The 20,570-nt window shown below is 31.6% G+C and overlaps 1 protein-coding gene across 7 annotated transcripts in view; it reads right to left on the reverse strand.

Annotated features, from left to right (window-relative positions):
- The window catches only part of LOC142332853 (uncharacterized), a 75,738-nt gene that overhangs the window by 41,060 nt on the left and 14,108 nt on the right, over window positions 1-20,570 (reverse strand). For all 7 annotated transcript variants that reach the window (XM_075379519.1, XM_075379516.1, XM_075379518.1 and 4 more), the window contains exons 4-8: window positions 20,371-20,418; window positions 18,543-18,581; window positions 14,304-14,324; window positions 13,294-13,392; window positions 9,277-9,300 (exon numbers count right to left, since the gene is read on the reverse strand). In XM_075379519.1, the coding sequence (XP_075235634.1) occupies window positions 9,277-9,300; window positions 13,294-13,392; window positions 14,304-14,324; window positions 18,543-18,581; window positions 20,371-20,418 (231 nt within the window). The remainder of the gene's footprint in view (window positions 1-9,276; window positions 9,301-13,293; window positions 13,393-14,303; window positions 14,325-18,542; window positions 18,582-20,370; window positions 20,419-20,570) is intronic.

The following is a 20,570-nucleotide window of genomic DNA, read 5'->3' on the forward strand; positions in this document are numbered from 1 at the left end:
CACTGCGGGTGGTCTGGGGGCCACTACTGCCACTCTGTAGTGGGGACCCAACTGCCGTTGAGGGAAAGCCCGGTCGGACTTCAATGGACGAGCCGCAAGTCCCCGACTTCGCTAAAGGCCAGCTTCCGGACCCAACAGATCTTCTCAGAGCTAACGCAAAAAACGGCCCTTTTCAAGGCCACCACAAGGTTATGAATTACGTGCCTTCGTAGCCATTCGGCGATAATATATATATATATATATATATATATATATATATATATATCTAAGCCTATCAGAACAACTTGTTCTGATTGACTGATGACTGACTGTTTAATCAACGCCCAGCAAAAACTACTAAAGGTTTATTGAGGAAAACTTGTATATATGTTCTTCTTTTTACGGTGTAAGTATATACTGAGAAATATTTTTGAAATTTCGAGTTTAAAGAGTTAAAATGGAGTAACAATGAAATTTACAATTTTTGTAATTTCTCTGTAACCAACGAAGACAAGAAATTGATTTTTGGTTTATGTAATTTTCATGTAATATTGAAAAAAAACTTGCAGAATTTTCTAAATTTGACCTTGAAAGTGGTGAATAAAGGTAACAAATTTGAACAGAGATTGCAAATTTTCCCCAATCTGACTAAACTAAAAGAGATATTCACTAGATTGGGGCTTGAAAATACTCTTCAGATAAATATTTATAAACTATTTTCGGAATTTTTTGAATTTTTATTTTTAACAGGTGTAAAGGTGTACGGCGCGGCGGCTCAACAAATTCAATTACTGCCACTGTTGTATGTACGACGCCACTGGCTTCATCTGCTTACGGTTACATAATTAAAAAAATAAAATAAAATAAAAGTAATTAAAAGAATAAAAAACAGAATGAGAAACAAAGTACAATCATCTCCAAGTGGTGTTTGCCGGGTAACGCTGAGAACCGGGCAAAATACATTTTTACCCGTATGAAGTAAGGATAACCAGTTACAACTAATATTTTTATGTATGGATACCGACTATTTGAAACCCAGATAATTTGATCACTCAAAGTTTCGGGTTCTGTATTGACCAAATTATTGCTCTAAAGAAATCACAGCGTTCTGATATTTTTTTATAAATTAAACAGGCTTTGATTTTTATTCATCATTATTATTTTCACATGCATGAGTTTAATGAACATAGCGAGGTCCAAAGGGCAGAGCTCTCTGGCTAGACGTTAAGGGCAAGGGAAGGACCCATGACCGGTTAAATATCCCATGACCACGACGGGAAACGCAAGTAATTATATAGCGAGGAAGAAGCTGCGATGGAGAAACTAATATATAATATACAAAAAGTATAAATGGAAAAGAAATTAAAAGGAGATAATGCTAAAATATGAAAGTCAAAGAAAAAATTTTTTAACTGCGAAAAGCTGAAAAAATCGACGAATTTTCAAAACTTTAAAATCTTATCTAGCTGAAAAGAATCAAAGAGAGAATTAATTATTGCGGACCGAGGTTTAGGAAGTAGTAAAACAATTAGTCAAACATGAGTAGTAAAGTAGACTGAAGCAAGCTTAACGATTTGGAATTTATAAAATAAACCTAACATTAACGCATCGCACGTGGGCTGCCTGTAAGATAAAACAAAACTTTTTCCAATATAGTCAGTTTTAATTTCTGTGTTACCGATAAAAAGTGGTTGAGTGGACAGTGAAGATTCTGACAAAAAATAAAAAGCAGTAAATATGTTAATGCTTTGAAAAACTTACTTCTTCGCATATTAAAAGGGATTTACCTGACGGACTGGCGTACATTAATGAGATTCTCTCGCAATATTATCTAAACCTTCTCTACAAAGTCAAGTTGTTTATTAAAAGGAACAGTTATAAAAACGCTGGATTCAAATTGGAAAAATTCGATAGCAAGGTGGACGGTCCTCCTTGGAAGGATATCAAATTTAAGGGATCTGTAAATACTTCAGAGATGTAACGGCCAATTTGACTGAAAGAAATTCGTCTGCCGAATGTAATTTTGAAATTTTATGATATTTAATGTGTTATTCCAAAAAGTTTTATGATGTTTTGGTTTAGTTATGTGAGTGATATCGTGGCTTATTACGTTCCAATAAGAGATAAAATTGACAGTTATTTGATTATAATCCGAATTTCAGGTAAAAAAGGAATTAAATTTTTAATAATTTAGAAATAAAGATTCGGAGTAATAATTTGTTTTATTTCACATTTATGAATTTGTTTATCGGTTATATCATTTTAAAACATACTTTGAAACTATAATTTTAATAAAAACTAAAATAACCTGTCATATGTCGTTTTATTTTTCTTCAGACGGCTTACAAAATCATAAACAAATGCTGTAAACTTAATAAATATGATGGCTCGTGTATTTTTATCAAAGATAATCTAAATTTTATATCGTTTCATGTAAATTGTAATTGGAACATCCAAAAAAATTACAATGAAATTGTAACCCGTACGGTAAGAGTCTCGCAGATATCATTTCTTCCAACCCACCGGGTTGGTCTAATGGTGAATCCGTCTTCCCAAATCAGCTGATTTGGAAGTCGAGAGTTCCAGCGTTCAAGCCCTATTCTTTGGTTGTTGGGTTTTAATTAACCAAATATCTCAGGAATGGTCGAACCGGGTCTGTACAAGACTACACTCATTAATATCATCCTCTGAGGTATTATCTGAAAGGTAATTACCGGGGCTAAACACGAAAAGAAAAAATAGATATCATCTCTTCCGCTCAAAAAACAAAATGATCTGTAATATAAATAAAACTGTTTTTAAAAAAACGATACTGATATCAAAAACGGAAAGGCACAACATTTCTTTTATCAAAATCTGTTATTAATTTAGAATTTTCTTTGAAAAAAATACATGTTAAATATATGTAATAGATAATAATAATCCTTACTAATATTATAAATATGAATGTGAGTTTGTTTGTTTGTTACACTTTCACGCAGAAACTAATCAACCGATAATCATGAAACTTCGTACACATATTCTCAAAAGGTATTGCGAATGACATAGGACACCTTTTAGTAAAAAAAATAATATTTTTTCGGGAGGGTAAAAAAAAATTATATTGGTAGGTATGATCGTCCGACAAAAAATTTGACCAAATTCAATGCCACCTGGCGTTCATTTAGTAAGTAAATGAAATAAAGTGCCAATCCAACACTGTAGTACCGACGGTATTACAGTGAAAAAATCGTATTCCAAATGACATCCTTTGGAGTAGATAAAGTGATAAGAATGCCCGGATTTTCACCAACTTTTACTGTACAAGGACAGAATATCATCAAATTGGATCACTTTTGCCAGCAGATAACGATCATAAATTTTTGCAGATGTATTTTACGGGTGATGAAAAAAATGAAGTAAAACGTCGTTGTCAGTATATTGAAGGAGTCGAAAGAGATACAGTATTGAAAATTCAACGAATGTTACACAGCCACAATTTTTTGGTAAATACCTTTAAAAGTGCAATAGAAAACTGGCCTCCAGATAATTACAAAGTGGTCACTCATGCTGATCGGACTCCACGTGGCGAACATGAGAGGCGTTATAATGCGCCGATGATCATTGAAGTTGCTGTTTTGGTTACTGGTGACCCATGCTCTCCACGAGACAGTGTTACGGGCACATGATAATACGCTGAAACGCGTAGCCGATACTCAATTTTATGATACTTTGCAGTACCCGTTAATTTTTAGTAAAGGTGAGCCAGGATATTATTTCAATACTCCAATCATTAATCCAACAACAAGACAGCCAGTTCTCTATAAAATGTTTCCTGCATGGATTTCTATGCGTATCACATGGTGCTTCGAGAGCACGACTTCAATCTCCTTTCGCTGTCAAGGCAACTCTTTCATGAATTCTTGGTAGATATGTATATTAAAGTAGAGAGCGAACGCCTTCGTTATATTTCTATAAACCAGACGAAATTACGAGCTGAAAATTACATTCATCTACAAGATGCGATTAGCGCAGATGGTAATATTAGACCTAACGACATAGGCAAGATGGTTATTCTGCCTTCTACTTTTTTGAACAGTCCCCGTTATCTGCATGAATACACTCAAGACGCTTTCGCTTATGTACGCACTTACGGCAGGCCTGACTTCTTTGTAACTTTTACCTATAATCCTTCGTGGCAGGATGAAACTAAAGAGCTAATGTCCGGGCAAAAAGTCACTGATCGACATGAAATAGTTGCTCGCGTATTTCGTTTAAAGGTTCACCGCGAGCGAAGCCGCGGGTAAAAGCTAGTAGATAATAACCAATAAGCGTTCCATATAATAAGTAAAAAATTATTAAAAATCTCTTACCGGTCCGATTTCATTTATTAAACAACGTATAATCATAAGAATCGTATTATTTCTGTAAACGTGATATGCACTACATATAAATGAAATCGGGCCGGTAAGAGTTTTTTGCTTATTATATGAAATTCTTAAACATTGTTTATTATCTATTATTGCACATTTACTGTTTATTACATATATTTAACGTGTATTTTTTTTAAAGAAAATTCTAAAGTAATAACAGATTTTGATAATAGAAATGTCTTACCATTTTGGATATCAATATCGTATTGTTAAAAACAGTTTTATTTATATTACAGAAAATGTTGTTTTTTGAGCGGAAGAGATGATATCTATTTTTTCTTTTCCTGTTTAGCCCCGGTAATTACCTTTCAGATAATACCTCAGAGGATGATATTTATGAGTGTAGTCTTGTACAGTCTCGGTTCGACGAATTTTTTGTTTTTGGAGCGGGAGACTCTTATCGTACGGTTTGTAATTTTTTTTGGATATCACTGCGTTTTGTTAGATTATTTTTTTATGAATTATTGGTTTTATCTTATAGATTTATTATTAACATTTATTGCCTTAGAACAAACAAATTGAATTTCACGGCCAATTTATTTTTGTTGAGAGTCATATCATTCGCTTCATACTATATTTTTCCTTTTTTAATAAAACTAGTATGACCTTTAGAATCGAATATCCGTGATGTAATATTGCACTTACTTTGCAAGTGTAACCCTGGATTTTACCAATCGAATTTATTTCTGTTTTATTCATTCCTTTGTTAATAAAATTATATAATCTCTTTTAAACTAATAGTTTTATTTATTTATTTTTTTAAAGAAGAGATGGGAATTAAAAAAACATCTGCAGTACTTTCATTTGCATAACGCCATTTACTATTAAAAAAATGTATCGTATATTTCTTTTAAATTTTATTATTCAAGTACATTATCAAGTTTTTGTACGCTACCTAGTACTATGAAGTACTGCTATCTATCGGCGCGGTTCGAAAAGGTACATTAAAAAAAAATGAATAAAATGACATACTCGTGTTCCATACCCATAGTTCATCAAATGTAAAAAAAAAAATTTTCTAACAAAATTCTAGGTAATTTTTGAAAGTATTCTTTATTACTAATCTAATTAAACTGAAATATAATATTTTCACGCTTATTTTTTCCAATTTTCATTTCACTGTTAGGTTAGGTCATGTTTAGAACTGTAAACGTACTTCGTTGACTTCGTCTCCTCTTACCGACGAAGTTCTTACGAACTCCGCGATAATGAAGTAAGCATTAAAATAAAAATTGATAATTGTGATTTGTTATAACCGATTGCGATTTATAAATCACCTATCGAAACTGACATAAATTCATTTCTCATTGGTTTAGTTAATTAATCAGCAAATTAACCAGGAATATGAACTCACTACTGGCAGGCTATACTAACAGTGAAATGAAGGTCAATCCTTTAATTTATAAATATATAAAAATTATGAGCATAATTGGAGTAGAATCATATATTATACTGATATGAAAAATACCATGGGATATATGTATGGAAAACTACTTTTGTAAACATTTACGGAAATAATTTAATTATGAAATATTTTTAAAACTACTAACTGATCACTTTTCCAATCAATTTCCTCATGGGTTATGACAGGATTCATAATACATAATATAATGTTAAGAGAATTAACGGTAAAAAAGTTAATATAAATCTGTTAAAACAATTTTTGATTCAAGATAATTGGGAAAATTTTTGTAGTCATAAGGATAATTCGGTTGATAATTCATTGGCTATTTGTGTTTTTACATTATCAAATTATATCGAACTTTGGAGACGGCCCTTAGGCTATTCCATAAAGAAATACCCATAGAATTCTGGATTGTAAAGGTTTCATTAACTGAAGTATTTCAGAGACAGAGTATTTCGTAAATTATAAACCTTTCACTACTACTTTGAAAAATAGATATAAGCATTATAGGAATATTAAAACACAAATGTGAGAGCAAAACTAATGAATATGGTAGTAAGAACTTCACTATATATTACATTGTGGAACGGAACGGAACGCAAGAATGGCGGGAGTTTCAATATTTCTCCCTACAGATCGCAGAACCTGGACAATGTCCCTTGCTGCTGTATCTTTTTATTATCGGGCGTGTTTCATCGGTTATTTAGTGGCGGTTATAAATTTTAGGTTTTATTTATGGACGGATTTGGTAATCTGCATTCTTATCCGTATGGACCAGCGTGAAATTTATTTACTGGTTCTGACCGTGGGAGACTAAGCTTTTGAGCCTAGTAATCCCTGCGTGATTCCCCTTCAGTCCATCCGCTGAAGTCCTTTCGGTACCAGCACCTATCGGCTAGCAGGAATACGCCTACCAGGGCGTTAATTATTTGGAGGAGGAAATGCGCCCCGTTCTTCGGAGGGAGTCGCATATGCTGACTGAATGAAAATGTGGTCTCTTCGTGGGACGGTGTGGGGTGTTATCTGGCTTTTTATAGTTTTAACAAAATTTAATTTTGTTAAAACTATAAATTCCGGTCACTTTCGCGGCCGGAATTTTCGCGCGGTGTCCAATTATAGGTTAACGCGATATAGAGGCTCCTAAGCCTGGTTTGCCATTTTTTGACTCTCGTACCGTCTCTTCACGGTGGTTCGTTTAATACGGCATGAGGCCGTTTTCTTCTACCCTGTGGAGTACGGTCCTCTCGGCAGATGTCCCGGAGATGGCCGTGTTTGGACACGGCCACTATCCTGAACAGACCGCGTGCCTGCGCCTCCCCCACCTCGGATACGGTGTGTTGTCCTGCATGGTAGCGAAGGGTGACGTTTCTGACGAACCACGGTGCTCCAAATATCGTCTGCAACGCTTTGTTTTGGAGGCTTCTAATTTAGTTTGAAGCGTGGAGTTCAACAAAACTCTCCATTTCGGGTAAGCATATGTTAGAATCGGCAAAACGTATAACCGAAAAAATGAGCAATTTGGTCGCCAGTGGATATTGGCTGGCACTGCTCAGTACTGGGTATAGTGAGGTCCGACGGCCTTTGTCCTTTGGGTCACATATTTAACATGTTCTCCTAAAGTAAGCCGTTTATCCAGGACTAATCCCAAGTACTTGACTGTTTTCCCAAAGGGGATTTTCTCTCCTGAGATTTGCAGCTGCCTGGCTGGAGCACGTGTCTTGTATGTGAACATCACTGCCACCGATTTTTCACCGTTGACCTTGGTTCTCCACATATCGAGCCACGGCTCTACTAGATCCAATTGCCTTTGGAGTGTCTCGATCGCGTAATCTACACTTCTGGATTCATAATAATATGCGTGCGTCTGCGAATAGAGCTATTTTGACTCCTTCCGACAGCGGCACATCCTTGACGTAGGCCGTGAACAAGAATGACGAAAGCACTGCTCCTTGGGGGACCCCAGCGGCTATGTCTCTGGTATATTACATTATAAAAGAATTGCATCAATAATGTTGCCACGGTGATCAATGAAGACCGTTGCATGATAAAGAAATAAAAAATAAAACCGCAATTCAAAAAACCCTACAGTACACTACATTTTAACGGAACATTTGAAACAAAAAGGTCGCGGTTCAACGAATTCTATATCAACTGAATAGCATAACAAGCGACAACATTGCTAGAGAACTACTTTCTCGTTACGAAAGAGAAGGCGAGCAGTTCTTAAATGAATGACTACTGATGAAACATTAACGTGATTTCGATTTACTGAAGTCACAAAACGGTGTTTGGAATACTCAAAATTCTTGGAGACCAAAGAAATGTCGTCGCATGCAGTCAAATGTATAAAGAAATGACAATTTTTCCCTTCCGATAAGGATGGTGTTATTACTTTGGACAGACTTTCAAATAGTATAAATGTGACTTCTTACTACAGAAATTTTATTCGGTTATTTGAAACTACCGAAAAATTGAAAACTACATCCAAAAACAATTGACACTGGTGTGTCAATTTTGCATGACTATGTGTGCCCACATATTGCGAGCGCTTTCGTTGTTATATTCTTTGATTACAATTGAAAAACCCTTTGCCATTCACCATACAGTCCTGACTTGCGCTCTCCGGACTTCGATCTCTTTCCTAAGCTGAAAAAATATTGCTAGGTATTCATTTTAGCAGTTTCAAAGATTTATCGGCTTCTGTGACCCAGGAAATTCGACACTAACAAAAGTTCGTCTATTGTATCTCTTTAACAATAGATGATATACCATTGCCGAGTATCATTACAAAATGGGGAATATATTGAAAAACAGTAAGCTTGATTTAGTATATATATAATAATTTTCTTTTAATCCTGATAAACTGTTCGTTATTTTAGTTGTGGTACAACTTACAGTTGTTAAAATACTCCTAAAAGTGTTCATTTTTTAAATATTTATGGATGAAGAACTATAAAGTCCTTAACAAATATTTGTTTTTGTAAAATTTCAGTATATACATATGTAGAGCTTTTGCTTTATTTATTCACTCTGCTGAAATACAGGATAGATTCAGGTAAATAACTGATAGAGTATTTAAAAAGTATTTAAAGTATCAAAAGTCCATCGTATCAAATTGTGCTACACAACTTCAAATTCAAATAGATTTTGTTCAAATAAATGAATATTTGTAAACATATATAATAAATTCAATTTTTCTAATTAATATTTAAATAAATATTCATTAGAATAACTAGGATTAACGAAGGCCTTATTGTGGTAAAGACTTTCAGAGTTGGCAACACAAGATGCAATGAACATAGTCGATTGTAGGCTCATGCTGATTGTAGGGTTAAATATATTGTAAAGAAAAAGAAAAATACATAAAAATAAAGAGGTTTTTAGATGAACTGTGTAGAAAAGAATGCATTTTGAAATCCGAATTCCAAAAATTATGGTATAGAGAATCAATGAATTGAATTTTATTTTTTGATTACTTACGTATTTATTATTCCTCCTTTGATCCTGAAAAAAAAAAATATTAGATTTGATTTAGTATAATTTTTTTTATAATATATTTTTTATTAACTAATATTTTCTTTTTTTTGCGTATATTGATGATGACTCTGTATAAAATGTACATTGGCCAAAATAATAAAAACGATTATTTCAAGAGAGGTTTAGGAGTCCTCTATCGATGACTGTTTCAATCGATAAAGAGAAAATAGTGTCAGTGTCATTAATATGATACAATTATTATTTTATTGTTTGCTTTGTTTGATTTGAAGATTACAAAGAAGGACTTAATTTCATAAATTACTAAATTACATCGAATGAGTCGTTCGATAGCTGCATGTATATCGATAAAATGACCTAAATTTATTGCATCGTATTCTTATGAGTTTTTTTTACCTCCGGGACCACCGGTGTTGCCTCAGAGGTTGAAATGAATGACAATTTTGGTGTGAAAATGCCATGCCTGACCGGGATTCGAACCCGGGACCTCTTATGAAAGGATTCTTATGAGATTATAACCTGGTGGTTGACATCAGTGTTGCATCACTTGTAAAAATTATTACTTGATTCGTTTTTGTCATTGATTATTTAAATACAAAATAAGGCGAGTTCTAGTATTGAACTCTCCTGTACGAAGACTTACATTTAATTTAACTATATAATTAACTGATTATTTCTTACATTACTATCGATCTCTTATTTTATGTGGTATCAGAAACAAAATAAAAAAGACAATGATGGGTGAGACACCTATCTTATTTGAAAGTAGACAGGAACCGACACACAGATACCGGTATACGACTGCCTGAATTCTGTGATTCATCGTGTACGATACATTTAAACAGTGTACTGTTCACTGCTGAAAGAAACATCAATGTAGAATTACAAAGACAAGTCACCAGTGACGTATTTTCTTTATTTCATTCTATTACTTCCTTCTAATTACAATACTGTTTTTTTTAAGTAGTATTTTTCCACAATTTTGATTATGCAAAGGTTTGCCGAACCAACTTGTTGATGACCTGATATATAAGCTTCGACGATGTTGTATTGTAAAACGATAGAATATTATGAAAGGCATCCCTCTTAATATCAAAGTAAAGAAGAATAAATAAGTCAGTTTATTAATTTTTATTTTAAAATTTAATTCTATATTTTTTAAGTGAATATGTTATAATTAGAATCAAAAAAGAAAGCTAAATGAAAAATTAGACTTCTAATTTTTAACCGTATTACTTTTGTATTAAGTTATTTATTTTTGTATTATAGTACATCTTATTGTACATAAATGCAGTTTAAATAAAAATAATGTATTTATACTTATCTAATAATTTAATAGTAAAACCAGAATAACAACTGATAATACTACATAAATTATAATTTTGTATTTTTCCTCCGGTTGAAACAGTTTTTAGTTTTAAATATTATTTTAAAAATAAGTCAAAAAAACCACTAACAATTTCAGAATATATCGTAGAATTATTATAAAACATATTATGATATAAAACAAAAAATTTAAAGGTTCATAGAATTAACTGGGATATTTGTTTTTGAAAACACTTTTACATAGTGAAATAATACTTGATAGCTGTAGGCTTACGAACGTTTTGGTACCGGTAAGGTATGAATTTGTATGCAACACGGGTATATTGTGGGAGGCCTTTGCAGTGGTGAGAAATGTCCGGAGATTGAATGGCATATATAATAGGAGACTGGCGATAAGAGTTGTGCGACTCTACCGGACGGTATCATTGGATGCCTCACTGGTATTAGCTGGTATGCCACTGTTGGACCTGCTGGCCAAAGAAAGAAGAGATAGAACCAGAGATGGTAGAGAGACGGCGAGGGGCCGCTTGCTGGCTGACTGGCAGAAAAGGTGGCGGAGTGCGAAGGAGGGGCACTGGACCAACACCTTGATCCGAGAGGTGGCTGACTGGGTCATAGACTGCATGGAGATGTGGACGGCTCGGTGGTTGTCGGGTCATGGGTCGTTCGGGATCTACTTCTGCAAGATCGGAAAGAGAACTGTGCCAATATTGTGATGACGTGGATACGGTGGGCATACCTTCTTTGTGTGCACCAGATGGAGATAGGAGATACCTCGAGACGATTTGAACTCGCTGGGGGGGGGGGGGGGGGTCATGCGGTTGATACAGGGTGCTACAGCTGAAACTGATAGAGGAGGACCGCGAGGCGGACAACTGAGATGTCGGTTGAGGGCAGCGATGGACGCCAGCCTTCGAGAGCGGGTGTCGGAGGTGCCTCGGCATTCTCGTCACCAATGGCTCCCGTGGGATGCTTCTTGTTGTCTGAGGCCGGCATAGCTGTGATATATGTATTATGAGATGTATATATTATTGATTGTAAATGATGTCTGAATGTGTTATATAGTGTATATATATGTAATTTTGTAAATAGAGTGTGAATGAGAAGTGTAAATATATGTGAGGTGTGCCCGTGATGCGCGTGGTGGTCATCGGCGTCAATTCCAGCATTACGTTGCGTGAGAGAGTGGGTCCCACTGCAGTAGGCGGTGAACCCCACACACCCAGTATTTACAGGCTACTGGGCGTTTGGCTGAGGCAAATTTTCCCACTTACGACGTAAAAAAAAAAAAGAAGGTATGATGCCGGCCTTCGTAGCGCGAGTGGTAGCGTCTCGGCCTTTCATCCGGAGGTCGCGGGTTCAAATCCCGGTCAGGCATGGCATTTTCACACGCTACTATAATTGTCATTCATCTCATCTCTGAAGCAATACCTAACGGTGGTCCCAGAAGTTAAAAAAAAATTATGTAATCAATTTTATTAGCGCTAATTCTATAAACTTACCAAAAATTCACTTTTTCTCAGACAATCGGTGCGGGTTTTTCTTTTGAATGCCTGCATCCATAACCTTTTATATAAAAAATATCGATATAATAATTATTGTTAATTTTAATTTTCTGAAGCAATATTGTTCTGCTATTATTACCAACACCCAGTATAATTGCAAATTTATTTTTCTTCAACATTAAATTACAAATAGTTTAAATAAAAAATAATTTTTAATTTAAATTAAAAATAATATAATATAATTTAATATTTAATTATAAAATGATTTTATATTAAAATCTCTATATACGTGTGCTTGTGTGTGTGTGTGTGTGTGTGTTCGTGTGGTGGGCTAAAAAGTCAGTAACATTTGTGATAGGTGACAATATTTTAGCATATGCATATTCAACTGTTGTTCAATTCATTTATTTATAATTATATTGATTATATAAATGTTTAAGTATAGAAAACTAGAATCTGTTTTTCTTTAGTGTTGGTGAAAAATAATAGGATATTACTGAAGTCCATGAAGAATCCCACATCAGATTTCCTAATAATATTGAAGAACAGGTGGGCCTAAAACTTCTTTTTCCTGTTTTAGCTTCTGGTAATACCATTCATATAGTACTTTATATGATGAATGAGGATGATATTATGAATGTAAATGAAGTGTAGTCTTATACAGTTTCTGGTCGACCATTCCTAAGATGAGTGGGTAATTGAAACCAAACCACCAACGAACACCGGTATCCACGATCTAGTATTTAAATCCGTATAAAAGAGCGCATTCGTGTTATTTAATGCATTGAAAATTTTATTGTGCGGAATTGTTATGAAATGGTTTGTTCAAATCAAATTGACAAGAACGGCCTCAAAAAAATTTACTTTTTAAAACTGGACATAACATTACAAACTCTATATTATAGAATGTATAATTTAGCAGTTAAATGCTGCCATGAATGAATAAGAACAGAATGACAACACAATAAATACACTTTTTGATTGCATTAATTATGTAATAAGAAGATACATAACAAGAAGGAGTTCAGTTATTTAATGAGAAGGATATATTTTTTTAATTATTTTGTATTAATTTTTTTTCTTACTAGTGATCGAAGAAACTCACTTTTAAGCCCACTCTTATATTTATGATATTTACCGCAAAAATAAAGCAAATATAAAATATTCTTACACAATTTTATTCGGGATTAATTTAAAAAGTTTAAGAAGAGTCGGTACCAATTTTTTTTCTTTTTCCTCACATTTCTTCTGAAAAACTGTCAGCTGAATTCTGTAAGATAAAATTAACACAAAGGAAAGAATTAAAAATCATATTATATTCAATTTGTTTTTCAGTAAAAAGTAAAATTATAAAAAAAAGTTTTATTATTAACATTCCTTTCTAATTGATAAAAGTAAGTGCAATAAATAAATCTGCAGATATTTCATCAAAATATAGGGATATTTTTTCTTAGATTTTAAATAATAATAAATCAAAAGTATAAGCAATATTTAAAAAAAGATATGTTAATAAAATAAATTAAATATTTTATTATGCATTTGTGTTATTAATAATAATAATAATAAAATTATGATGAAAAGTTAAATTAACATTAAAGAAATGAACTGTAACTGAAAATAGCAATTTTGAAATTATGCCCAATAGTTAAGTTTGTTTCATCATTGGTTGGAAATAAAATGTACAATTGTAGCAGTTTTCCATGTAGATGAGGAGACATCTTCTATGAAAGATGAGGTTTTCTATCCCTTTCAATTTTCTTCGTTATTTTGACAGTCATTTCCTCGTTCATTTCCTTTTCACCATTCAAGCAGTTCATTTTTAACCCATGGACTCTGTTAACTGATCTAAATGGGTTAATGAGTGGTTTTGATGAAACTGGAAAAAATGAGGACTGTAACCTCATTTCAGAATATTGGCTTTTCACAATAATGAAATATTAACGTAAGCCGTTATCATCCATATTTACTAAACATAAAATTGCTTTGCCTTGTATTCGTTGCACATAACATTTTGCCATCCTGTAGCACACAATGTCTGATTGACTTACGTCTGTTTCTGAATAAATTACTAAATTTAAAACATTAAAAGCTAACTTTTCTTTTTTTTGTGTGAAATCAAAGAGATGAGTAAAAAAAAGACTGATCTGACATTTTAGAAAAGTAAATGATACTGGTACTTACAAATTTTGCTCGTAATATTTGCTGAAAAACAAAGAAAAATATATGAAAACAAATACCTGATAAAAATATAAATAACTATGGGTAGGTCTGCAATTAATATTTTGTGAAAATAACCTTTTTTAATTCCAGTCATTTTTGACTTTTTTTGTACAAAAACTTATGTACTCATGTTCACATTAATACCCAAATATAAGGGCTGTTGATGTTTTCGGATCTTTTACGTCAGCACTATCACAAAGTCATAGGAATGAAATTGGTGTTATGACACAAATTTCAATTTCAATTGAAGGTTACAACCGATCTCAATTGAAGGTTATAAGCTAATGTAGTAGTAACCTTCATAATTTATTGTTGAGATTAATTATCTTAAGGTAACTAATTGTGTTTGTGTAAACTGTGTTTTGTGATATTTCAGATAACCAGTATTCAGATTAGTGAATGTTTTCTTCAATACTGAAAAGACTTTTCTACAGGTTCACAAAATGATGAAACTTTATGGTAGTCAGGGTGAACCTTACGCACTGTATTGAAATATTTTTATGATTTACAATAATATTTATTTATAAGATAATTAATTTATCATCAAACAAATATTATTACTCTATTAAAAAATAGGTAATAAAATGATATGAATCAATATAATACATATGAAGGAAAAAAATGAAGATCTCTCCATTCACACATTTTGTGAATGTGAAATATTAATAATATATAGCCAGTGTAAGAATAACTTCCCTTAATTCTTTATTGAATTCATTAACGTTAAAATTTTATTATTAAAAAGCTTGTTACAGTAACTGTTCAACAAAATCATGTATAAAGTTAAAATAAAATGAAAAAAAATAGTAAAAAGTCTCTGAAAATTGTTAAAATTTTACATTAACGGTGTCTTAATGTACTTTTATTCATTTGATCTTTAAATCAGAATTTTAAATTAAATAGCATATATTTTATGAATCAAATGTTACACTAATAGACAAAAAAAATTGTTTTTTATGTTTCACTAAGTGTGGTACCATTTCTTGAATTGCTTTTTTGCATACATCACAAATCTGAAAATACAATATTTTATCACCCTTAGTTTTAAATAAATTACGCTTAAAAAAAAAAAAATTAAGGGAAAATATAGTTAAAATCTGTAAAGTTTATAATTTTGCATAGCCATACCCGTGTTAGAATGATTTTGCTCATCCTTTTCTTTTATAAATAGCCTCAGGCATATGATGAATTAATGTCCAACAGTAATTGGCTAGCATATTGGTATTCCATTTCTCTTTATAGCGGCTTTCTATCACTGAAATGTCTGGATAGAAACCTTTACCGTGTTCGTCACTTATGTCTCTGAGGTTGTCCGGGGGGAAAAAATTCACATGTGAGTAGAGAAAATGTATTTTGAAAGATATATTACATCCTTTAGCTCTGTATGAAGTAAGAAGTTAAGTAACAATATTGTGGTAATTGTCGGATTTTTGTTTGCCGAGAAAATGTAGGAAATGTGTTTAATTGAAGCCCAAGTTGTACTTTCTACATTATTTAACATTGAGTTAAATACATCATCTTTGACCAACTCTGTTATTTGAGGACCAACAAATATTTCTTCTTTAATTTTTCCTTCACTTACATTTGGAAATTTCTGCCTGATGTAGCCTAACTGCACGCCTTACAAAATAGCTATAACTTTCAAATCACCACATATATTCCAGCTGTGTTTTTTATAATTTTTTTTTCAAGAATGTCTTTCATCACATCGTTTGTCTCTTTCAAATTAATACTGAAATTTTTGTATTTTTTTGAAGTAAATTACAACGTTGCAGTCTTGATTGTAAGAATTCAGCTTGATTTTTTGATAAATTTAAATTCCTAACCAAGTCATTTAATTCACCTTATGATATAAGTAAGATGTGGCTTACTGGAAGATAATTCAAAATCAAAATCATTGTTGTCTTCTTCAATACTGATTGTTTTACTTCCTGATTCTTCATGATTACTGCTTTCGAAACATACACTCACAGGTGGCTCAGGAACTGGAATAATTGCATTATCCAGAGGAGTGTCCTTTCACTCTAATGAGCCTCCCCACCTACTGATAGTATGTCTATCATGACAGGTCGGCTCACCTGTCAGACCTTAATTTATTGCCTGCCTCTAACTCCTGTAGTTGAGGAAGATAAATTATCCTTATCTTTAGTTACCAGGTCAGACTATATCATTCCTGCTCCCCCACTCCAGAACTCCGTCTTTATCCCATCCTGCCTGTAATTAAAACACCCGAAAGGGTATTACCAAATTAACCAAAATAAAATTAACCAAATTTAAATTTAGTTAAATTCACACCTGTTATATTTTGTATCTTCTGATTCGAGGAATTCACAACCATTAACACTTGGAGACCTTCTTATTCGATTTCCTCCCACCACGATTGCTGACACTGATTTCACTAAAATTTCCATTAATCCTTTAGACCATTGGCAAATAATGAAAAAATCTATTTAATCCATTTGGAATTATTGGTCAAAGGATTATTTAAATTAATTGCAACAACTGGAAAACTCATAAAAATAGCATCTGTGAAGGAACCTTAGAAGTAATATCAGATGAAAATACTTCTCCTTTACAGTGGAAACATTGGTTAATGGCAAAAACAGTTACTGGATCATGCAATTTAGTATGCGTTGGAGATGTCAAATAGTCTTTCGGGATACTTCCTAGACCAATACACAAACTATGTTTGTTAGCAAACTTAAAGAATTAAACAAGTACTTATATCAAAGATTTTTACAAAACTAAAGTATCTTTTTAAAAATGGAAATCTACTTATTCAAGTGATTTGGTTATTACTTCAAGGTATTGCTCATCTACATACTTAATCAATGAAAGATTTATTGATTCAGAGAGTTTGTTTATTCAAAGAACTTATTCAGTACAAGTTTCTATTTATTTTCAAATAATTTGTCTTCAAAGAACTTATTCAATTCAAAATTTATCTATGCAAGTGTTACCAAATTTTATTATTTCATATTTCATTATATCAATGAACATTTATAAAAATCATCTGATTTTTTAATGGGTAGTATATTCAGACATGAAATCAAGTAATCATATAATATCTCTTCTTTATTTTGTAGAGTTCTATGATCATATAATCTCTTTTTATATTTCTTTTATTATATTATTAATGAAAGTATTGATCTTTTTTCTTATAGTTTTGAATGATTCATCAAACAAGTATCATGTCTTGCAGCCTAACTAAAGTTTTAAACCATAAATCAAATATTTACTAGTAAGAAGATATAATGCGCTGATACTAGATAATGATGTCTGCACAGGACATTATATCTAATAGTAATTATTAAAATAAAATGGTTTATTTTAATTTACATAAATTACAGTCTATGATATAAATATTTTATTCACTTCACTATCTACACAACCGATTCTAAAGGATCCATTAGCTAAGCAGTTAAAATGTACTAAAATAATTATTTAAATATGTTTGGTAGTATACTTAATTTCATAACAATCTTATTAATTAAAGGTAATTTATGTTAATTTTTTTTGGTTTTTCATTTTATTTTAACTAATACACAGAAAATAAGTTGTAGTTTGTACTATAAAGATTTATCCTATACACATATAAAAAATAATGATAATAACAATAATAATTAGGGCAAAATGACCAAAGCAGTCGATGTCCATCATCTCAAAAAAAAAAAATGAAAATTAATTTAATATACTTGAAATTACAGAAAAAATTATAAACAAAAAAATACAACCAAAGTACAAAAAAAAAATGTATATAAACAAATAAGCCATAAAACCTTTAAAAAATTAAACCAAAGAAAAGAGATAGAAAAAGAATAAATTGTTTAAATTAGGTAACAGAGAAAAAAAGAGGAAATAAAAGATTGTTAAAATAGGGTACGGAAAAGTCTTAAAAGAAAAGGAAAGGAATCTTTGTTTAATAATACAAGTAAAAGATGAACATTATGTATTAAGTTTTATTCTTTGAGTGTATACAAGAAGTAATTTTAAAGTAAAATTATAGAAGGAAACGGAAAAGGAGTAACTGAATGAAGTTGAAGATAACTGCATTATAGAGGAACTATTTATGAGATGAAAGAGAAGGGAGAGAATAAAAATGAAAGTAACCAGTTTGCCCCTGCTTAAAAATAATTCTTTAAAAAAGAAATAAACATCATATTTATGTCAATTTTAACTAAAATTGTTAAGACTACTTACTGTTTTTTTAGTTTTTCAAGTTTACTATTCTTAAAGCACCTGAATATTAAAAAAAATATTATTTATTAAGCTATAAAATAAGCTATATTAATAAGTTAATAGTAGTCTAAAAATGAAAATAATAAAATGCAGAAATCTTTTGAAAATTCCGTTACTATTTAGGCTCTCTATTCAATTATTTTTCCTCATAACAGTAACAATTAAAAAAAAATTACTTCTAAAGAATTCTTTATTCAACATTTCTTCTAGTTTTCCATGTTTTTTCTGCTACTGAATCAATTTATTTTAACTCCATTCAAAATTTGGACCGTTTGCAACAGAACTAAGATTGATCTTGGAATTGTTTGAAGAATATATATTCCAGGATTAGTATAGAATTACTTTTGCATCTTCTCTCCTACCGGAAGATAAAATGTACCTGCTTTAAAATTTAAGCTGTTTTGTTTAATATATTTAAATCGTGTAAAACATGCGATTGCATAAAATCAATAGAATTCATAATAAAACATCAAAATATTAGCAATATGTCACCAAAAAAATTTTGTTTTATCTGGTAGCAGTACAAAATCCCCCTTAGGGCTGACTTGTTCATAAGGAAAAGGTAGCTCATATCCTTGCTAATAATAGGGAGAGATTTAAATGTAAAAAAGAATTACAAGGCTATAATTTATTTAATGAGCCAAATGAAGTGAGCTACCATTTATTTTCAGTGCAGCCTGCTTTGACTACAATACACATGATTCAGTACTCAGGAAACTTATTGATTCCAGAAGAAGAGTTCTTTCTGATGACTGTTGACTTGCCCTCACTTAGTATCAATGAGTTCCTCGTTCAACAATTTCTTAATTTTGCCAAAGAGATTATAATTATGTTGTAGTAAATCTGGACAATACGAAGTTTGGGTAGTGCAGCTGCTCAAGCCCTTGTAGTTTTTTCATAGTTTCAGCATTTAAAGGCAAACATTGTCCTGGTGGAAACCAAACTGTGAATGGGATGATTTTATTATTGGAATATATTCCCTGTTTCACTATATATTTTAAAATCATGGCATACTATTGAGGAGTGACATTTCTTAGTTTGAAAGGCAAGGTAGAATATTACCCATTAATTCTAAATGGTTACTGTTATTTTTCAAAATGAAAATGTGATTTTTTTCTATCTGTGATGGAGGTGAGCTTAAATATCACTACTATATTTCATTGAAAGTTATTATACAGAGTTGATGATCTGACTCTATGCTTTTCTGCTGCAGAAACTATCATATTGTAATAAGAACAGTAACAGATCTTTTTTTTTACATTCAGGTTGCAAAATCCAGTGAACCGATTAACTTTTTTCTACTCTCACATCACTTAAAAATTTTCAGAAATTTCTGTAATAGTCATTTGTTGACATTTATGAATAAGCCCTTTAACTTCAGTCTGTTGTCACTTGTATTATTATTAATACTATGATCATCTTTGATTTGATTTTCTAGTCTTATGTAAATCAGAGATGAAACTACCCTTTTTGCAAGCTAATATATAATTCCTACTTATACATGTGTATTATGTGGATAACAAACAGCAGCTATTTTGTGATGATATGTTTGGTCATATACATCTTTAATATCACAGCATGAAAGTTCTTATTGATATTGGAATCTTACTTTATCGGTTCAATATAACACAATTGCTTAATGATTGATTCTCTTGGGCATTTAACATTGTAAGAAAAGATATACTAATGAAATTCCTAATTAATTATTTTTACTATAAAAATTAATTAAAAAAAGATTAAAAAAATACTTTAGAAAAGTGTAAATACTAGTTTAAGTATATATACTCACCTCAGAAAATAAGTTGCTTTAATTTTGTTATACATTTCATGTATATAACTGTAATTAATAGACAATCATTATTAATAAGAATTTAATCGTATAATCTAACGTTCAATAATCTACATTTAACATGGTTTTATTTACACACACACACATTATGGCATCCATAAATCATGCAATAGCATTTAAGAATAGACATGCAGTAATGT

Source organism: Lycorma delicatula, chromosome 12 (genome assembly GCF_047948215.1).
Source record: "Lycorma delicatula isolate Av1 chromosome 12, ASM4794821v1, whole genome shotgun sequence".
NCBI classification, from domain to species: Eukaryota; Metazoa; Arthropoda; class Insecta; order Hemiptera; family Fulgoridae; genus Lycorma; species Lycorma delicatula.